We start from the raw sequence: 7,794 nt of genomic DNA on the forward strand, positions 1-7,794 counted from the left end.
GACAATTCTTCAGAAAAGGGTTTATATAATAAAGATATTTTTTTATTTGACTTTATTTTTTTTATAACTTGCTCAAGTGAACAATAGCCCATTGGATAAGACCGCAAGAGGTAAAAAAAATTGTCATAATTATTCAAGATGGCCCAGAAATTTTAACAGCAAAGGTGATACTGAAATATGGTTATTTCGTATACAACTTTTTTTTAATGTTCAGGAAAATTTGATTGTATAGACATCACTTCCTGTGGTTTAATGTTATTTTTTGTTGGAGTGGAAATTCCCTTTAAACTATTTGGACCATTATTCCTACTGAGTTACTGTGAGTTGTTGGCTTCGTTGGCCATAGTAATCTTTTACCCCCAAGACACAAGGCCTCTTACAATATTAGACACTAACGTAGTTTTACCTTTCCTCTCATCCCAGCATTGTGCAAATGTTTTAATTCGTAATTTTAAGTGCATTTCGTACCGACATTTATATTTTTAGCCCTAGATTTTCAGCCTTAGATTTACTGATTATAATTTTTATCCAACTTGTAAATAGTCTTATATTATTACAGTTTGTTCATTCATTGTAAATAATTACGCAATTCAGCAACTGGCTGTTAAATTTTTATCGTTAATATCTATCTATCTAACATCTATCTAACTATCTACTTTCATCGTTTCTACCTTTTATTTCCCGATTTCTTTTTCTATTTTCAATAATACAGAGATGCAGAAGACACAAGGAGTGCACACTCAGGACAAGCTAAAAGAGTTTCAGGGTAGGTTGAGAAGAATCTTAAGCTTTGCTTGTGAATCAAATTGTGAAGACGTTGTATATTGATTTGTTAAAAGACACGAACTTGTGTGTTAAAAGTAAAGCCGGGCAAGAAGTAACCCACTTCCTTTATGGCCTGTTTTGTTTTCCTAAGAATCATTTGAGGAGTTGAAAGCAGAAGAAAACATCCTCATTTTCTTTTTTTTTTCCAATAATAAAGAGACGGTGATAAGAAAGTTGGAGACACATGAAGTGCACTCTCAGGGCAAACTAAAGGAGATCCAGGGTAGGTTGAGAAGAGTCTTAAGCTCCGCTTGTGAATAAAAGTGTGTCTTTTAGCTGGTAAAAGACTATGTACTTATTGACTGAGTGGGAGTAGCCTGCGAACAGGCCCTCCGAGGAACTGGGGTTGAGGGTAGACCACCGCAGACAGAGAGCCTGCTCGCAGGCTAGAGTGGGAGGGCCGGACGGGACAATATTTGGCCCGAGGTCATGGCGTACGGACCGCCGGAGCGCCAAATATTTTCCCGCCCGGCCCGACCTAACTCAGTCAATAAGCATTTTATCATATGACCACCGCGCTTTTCCATTTTTTTTTTTTTTTTTTTTTCCGGGTAACATAATTCGGAATGTTCACTTACGTCGCTCATTTTGACCGAAAAGTCGGGATTTATACAACAACAAAGTTGTTTTAGTTCGCATCTCGCGCTCGCTTTCATGGGAAAACTGTTGAGAAAATCCCCGTATGAGGGCCGTACGCGATCCTAGCAGGGCCGGGCGGCTTTTTCCGGCCCTGCTCGTGCCATCGCGTACGGCCCTCATACGGGGATTTTCTCAATAGTTTTGCAATGAAAGCGCGCTCGGAGCCGCACGGGTCATATGATAAAAACTTGCACGTTAAAAGCAAAGGCAAGAAGTAACCCACTTCCTCCATTTCCTGTTTTGTTTTCCTAAGAATCTTTCAAGCAGTGGAAATCAGAAGAAAGCATTAGGAAGGTCGAGTTGAACAAAGTAAAAGGTTTGCACTTAACGTTAAAAAGGCTCAAAGCAAAAAATGAAAGTTAATGTAACAGTAGTGTCATAATAATAGCGGTAATGATGATAATAGTAATGAGTGTTAATTTCCTTTATTATATGACTAGCTCCGTGAGCAGGCAAGATGAACCAAATCGTGTGCTGTGATTGGCTACCCAAGCGGGCAAGATGGAGCTATCTTGCCCGCTCGGGATTTCTCGCTTGGTCCCGCAAGATCAAAGATCAAAGATCATTTTTTGGTGTTTTAAGTCATATAATAAATCCTTTATTGACCAAGATTGTTCGGTCAAGATGGCTGGATATATATAATATAATATAATAAACATCTTATTTAACGAGCTTAGTTAGTCTGTATGGGAGAATCTTGACCTCGGCCGTGTGCACAGACCTCGTGCTCCGTTAATAAGAGCTTAATATTTTTAGCAAGTGATTTGTAAACAACCGAGAACGTGTGACAGATTTGTTCGTGACAAGCGCAAGACAAACGTCACCACCTCAACTAGTCAAACGGTTTTTCTACAGTACAAATATGGTGGAATATTTGTACTCGTTTCGTGCGTTTTCTGTGCAATAACAAATACAGTTGGATAATAATGATAGTAATAATGAAAAAAGAATGAAGCAGTGATAGCGTTGACGATGAAGATGAAGGTTCATTAAAAAAGCAGGAATCTAAACCTTCTGTTATACTTCCCAAAAGAGACAAGGACTTCGTTCAGCATGTTGAACGAAACGTTGGCCGAAATGATCATTTCTCTTTTTTTTACTTTTTTTCTCATGATCAGAGTCTTTCAGTGAGGACATTTGCCGAGCAAAGCTCCAAGAACATTACAAAAGAACATCCAAAGTGCAAACGTCTTCTTGGTCCAGGTTGTCTCTTGTAGACATTGATCAAGTCTACACCCGACTGAGTGTAATACAAAGGCAAACCACCTTAGCTGGTTCAAAACAGTCTGAAATGACTCACTACAGTGACCTCTTCAGTCCAATCGGTAAGGGAAATAACCCAAAGAGGATTCTTGTGCAAGGAGAGACGGGAATTGGTAAAAGCACTTTTGCGAAGAGGCTGGCGATGGACTGGGCTCTCCTTGGTAACACTCAGACTGAAGATAAACGAGCAGCTGTTCTGGGGAGGTTCAAGCTTGTTGTTTTCGTTAACCTCAAGGAAGTGTCCAAATGTCAAAACCTCAAAGATGTCATTTATAACTCAAGACTTTTTGCCCGTGAAGACAAATGGTTAGTAGAAGGTCTTCTGAATTATATCACCAACCATCAAAATGAAGTTCTTCTGTTGCTGGATGGCTATGATGAGTATCACGGTGGACAAGAATCTCAAATCGTTGACATATTCAGTGGAAAAGAATTGAGAGACTGCTGTGTGTTGATAACAAGTCGAATGTACAAAGCTGATGAGCTCCAAGAATTCCAAGACCTGCTAGCAGAAATAACAGGATTCAGTGAGGAGGACAAACTGACGTATATAACTCGACAGCTTGGTGACAAAAAAAATGCCAGATATTTGTATGATCACTTGAAAAAAAACAAACTGAAAGATCTTGCAAAAGTTCCCTTACTTTTGCTGTTCTTTTGCATGCTATGGAAAAAGGAACAGTCAGATGGCTTTTCGAAAAGCAAAACGAGCTTATATTCAAAGATTGTCCAGCACGTTTTAAGCCACAACCAAGGAAAGAACACCCCTGCTCGCTTTAGCACAACAGAGGATAATTCAGAGATCCTCAATCAAATCGGTAAGCTGGCCTTAGAGTGTCTTTTAAACGATGACCACATCTTCCCGTATGGTAAACTTTCTTCTGAAGTCCTGAGTGAAGAAAGTGTTGCCATTGGTTTACTTCAAGTAACTGAGTGTACAGAAAGCTTGCAACCAACGGAGATGGTTTCTTTCTTTCATAAGAGCATACAAGAATTCTGCGCAGCTTGGTACGTGACTCACAAATGTATACCTGGTGGAAATCTCGGTGTGATTGAAGAGCACACTCAAACCTTGAAAAGCTGTCGCGAGTTAGAGAACGTTTTTGGATTCATATGTGGACTTAGTGACGAAGGAGCAGCAAAAGTGTTTGACCATTTGAAGTCAGTGAGTACAAACGATCCATCACTTGATATATCAGAAGCGATACCAGGTGGAGACCACAAATACAAGCCTCTAGATGACGCTGTTGAGAGGCACGCGCACTTCAGTGATTTGGTTTTTTATTGCTTTAAAGATGTACAGTCAAAACAAAACCTTGCAAAATTTTGCGTTCATTGCTTTGGCGGGATTACAATTCTCAGAGAACCACCTCCTTATCTTTCGTTACTGTTTTCCGGTGTGAAATCCTGGACTTTTATTTTTGGTCCTTTTGAAGACTTGAAAGAAAAAAACGTTGTTTCAACTCTTTACAATGTGGTAAAAACACTGAACTTCCTTGATACCACAATAAAGATAACTGAGAGTTCTGAAAATGTTCCCCTCGGAGTATTTTTGAGAAAATTCTTCGAGTTTCAATGTGAACAATATGGTTTTTCATCAATCCTTCATATCCACGACGGTGATGTCAGTGTTTATTTCAGAGACTTGCGATTGTGTTGTGCTGCCCATGCCAGACTATTCACTGAGAGTGCACAGGCTGCTGCTTTACCGTGTCCGTTGGAAAATTTTGTTCCAGGAAAGACGTCTCTTAAGTTCTTAAGTACGTTTCAGTGTTATCATAGTTCTACAATGGAAGCCGGTGATCTTGGTGGTGTAATCAAAAATTGCACCCATTTAATGGGTATCTTCGTTTATCTTATGGGAGACAGTGACATTGTTTGCAATTTTTTGCAACAGCTCCCAAACCCTAGAAAGTGTGATTTAAAATTGGTTGGTCTGTTTATTTCAAAAGGAGCTGAAGAACTCGCTGAATTGTTGCCAAGTTTTGAAAACATCACGAAACTTTGTATTTCCTTTGATGAGTGCTGTGCTGAGGAAGCAAGCATGAGGCTGGTTTCTAGTATCACGCACAAAAGTCTCATTTCCCTGGCGCTATCTGAAATCCACCTGACTCCCGCAGTTGCCGCAGCGCTCGGTCTGTCGCTCGCGAGATTGTCATCCTTACAAAATCTCCTTTTAGTTGGCACAGGTGAGACCAGTTTAAATGTTGAAGACATGTTGGCCCTTTTTGGCGGAGTAGACAAAGACATGCCATTGATAACGTTGACGTTCAGCAATGTCAGTGTTAGCGGGAATCTCAGTCCACTGACCAGAAAGCTTTGCTTTTTTCCGCATTTGACATGGTTATGCCTTGAACACTTGTATTTAAATGAAAATGACCTGCAAGATTTGGAAACGTCCGCTAGTTATATCCCAAACCTGTATATCCTGAGCCTGTGCGGTAACGCATTGGATCATTTGCAAAAACCCCTCACCTCATTCTTAATGAAACTTTGTGAAATCAAGCTTTTTTATTGCAGGGGTTGCAAATTGTCACGAGAAACTGTACGAATTCTTAAAAAAGCACTTCCCCATTTGTACATTTATTCGTTTACCCCATGAATGACTAACTGGCCAATGCATTGACCTCGTTCCGAATGCTGTGCTACAAGCAAGCAAAGTTTTGACGATTTGAATTGAGATGATAATAATTGGTTTTCTTGCCTTGTTACTGTCAAGAGGACCTCATTAGTTTTATCAGTACTTAAATTCCGGGTATTTCAGCCGGCTCAAGTGTCTGACCCGGCAAAACATTGAGCGGGTAAAAACATTCCAAACAGCAATTTTTTTCATCAACCGACTTGGTATTTCAAGCAATGGTTATGTGTGTGTTTTCCTTGATTTGCTACATGTTTCTAAACATCATTCAGTGAACTGAACGCTTTACGACAGGGTTAGTGTTCGGCACAACACAACTGCCCCAAAAGAAACTTAAACAATGTGGAAATTTTGTACTCCATTTTATTTAAAATGTACAGCCAGACAAAGACCGATTTTAGGCAGCTTAAATACTTAATAGAAATTAATGGAAAATTGAATGTTGATATGGCGGTACTGTAACCACATAATTAAACAGGCTGGGCCTGTGATAATATAACCTTCACGTGATTATTCAAATATTAAACTGCTCTTGTCGAGAGCAAAAACCATAACTGAATATTTGGAGTCTGGCAAACCATCACCTGAAAAATTTCACTCGATAACTCGGTTATCATTATAATCAACATTATTCATTCAGTGTTAGTCTTCTAATCGACTATTGCCTGCAAATACAAATATAGGTGCTCGGCAAAGTCTACCCCAACCTTGAAAAATATGCTCTTAGACTAAAGTGTTCAATTATCGGCTCACCTCCAATTTGCTTCAGCTCGTGCAACCAAATTTGACCTTGCCAGCTGTTGATTATCGCCGCCATTTGGGTTCTTTGGCGTAGATGAAGATATAGATTCGATTTTATTGATTGCGTTTTGTAAAATGCCCCGCAACTCCTCCATGTTTATGGCGCACCAAAACAGCGCCAGCTGCGCACCATGTGCTTTGAACTCAAACCCAGTCTCTAGCTGCCTCACGACTCACGACGAGTTCAGGCAAAGATTAAGCACTCTATCTGATACTCTTGAACTCTCCATTGATAATGTTCCAATTGAAAAAGTTTCCTCAGTGAAATCACTTGGAATATATGTTGAGGAAAATCTAACATAGTATCTCCACGTTGATAAACTGTGTAAAAAGATTGCTTCCGCAATTGGAGCCATTAAACGAGTTAAGCCATTTGTGCCTCAATCGACCTTACTCAGTATATACAACTCACTAGTTCAACTCCATTTTGATTACTGCAGCCTAGTCTGGGGTAATTGTGGTAAAACATTATCTTACAAGCCACAAAAACTACAGAACCGTGCTGCACGAGTGATAACTTCATCGAGCTATGACGCTGATGTTAATTCCTTGTTTCACAAACTCAGCTGGAAAGACTTATATTCTCAACGTCAAATTCAGAAAGCTTTAATGGTTTTCAAGTCTTTAAATGGTCTGGTTCCCGAATATCTCATGTCTAAATTTGTAACGCGTAATGTATCAAACTATGCTCTGAGGGATTCGGCAAATAAACTTGTTGTTCCGTTTCCGAGAACAAACTACATGAAAAATAGTTTTAGTTACAGCGGCGCAACTCTTTGGAACAGCTTACATCGTAACATTAGGGAATCTAGTTCCATAGATCAATTTAAACGCCTTCTCTATCAAAATTTTTAAATACACGGCATTCATGGAAATCAGGTCTGTAGGTAGCTTATTTTGTAAATTAATGTAATAATAGGATTAGGATTTTAGATTTTAGGATTTTACAAATTTCTTTTTTGGAATTGTACCTGATGAATTTTTTACCGTGTATAAATTAGGTAAATAAAAAAATAAATAAATAAATGTCAACGAGACGAACTCAGAACTTCACGAGTCGAAGGCAGAGTGATGTATCATGAAGCGGTTTCACGAGTCGACGAGACGAATTCGATGGCGACGAGTGGAACGCAGCAACGTAAGACGAGACGATCTGGAGAGTCGACGAGACGAAAGGGATCAACTTACGACGAGACGATCTGGAGAGTCGACGAGACGAACTCGTCAGCGACGAGACGAAAGAGACGAAATCACGACGAGACGAACTGGGAGGTCAACGCGACGAACTCGGTACACGACGAGACAAACCGGAATAACGACTCGACGAGTCGAAAGACGAATATAGTCTCGGATCTGACTTCATAGCTTCCTTCTAGCGCCCTCTAAGGATGACTTAACGAGGGGGTGACTAGTAGGGCAATCTACAATCCGGGCCAGACTATGACCCCACATAACGCCGTAAAGAACTGACTCTATAGAATAGAAGGTATCCCTGTGTTATTGCTTACTGAAATTACAGTAAGCTCGCTATTAAAGAGCGCAAAATGCAGAGGCTTTGCTGGAATAACTTGAGCGCCAATCTTAGAAGCCGCCCACTGACGCCACTTCAGCCAGCCAGATCTGTATTT

General features: G+C 40.0%; 1 protein-coding gene across 2 annotated transcripts in view; it reads left to right on the top strand.

Moving 5' to 3' along the window:
• The window catches only part of LOC137983645 (NLR family CARD domain-containing protein 4-like), a 17,663-nt gene extending 10,624 nt beyond the window's left edge, over positions 1–7,039 (top strand). The window contains exons 4-7 of one of the 2 annotated variants that reach the window (XM_068830799.1): positions 713–766; positions 983–1,048; positions 1,718–1,780; positions 2,583–7,039. In XM_068830799.1, coding sequence (XP_068686900.1) covers positions 713–766; positions 983–1,048; positions 1,718–1,780; positions 2,583–5,329 — 2,930 coding nt within the window. In that variant the 3' untranslated portion in view covers positions 5,330–7,039. The remainder of the gene's footprint in view (positions 1–712; positions 767–982; positions 1,049–1,717; positions 1,781–2,582) is intronic. The other variant, XM_068830800.1, reaches the window with a different exon arrangement.
• The last annotated feature ends 755 nt before the right edge of the window (positions 7,040–7,794 follow it).

Source organism: Montipora foliosa, chromosome 13, assembly GCF_036669935.1.
Source record: "Montipora foliosa isolate CH-2021 chromosome 13, ASM3666993v2, whole genome shotgun sequence".
Taxonomy (NCBI): Eukaryota; Metazoa; Cnidaria; class Anthozoa; order Scleractinia; family Acroporidae; genus Montipora; species Montipora foliosa.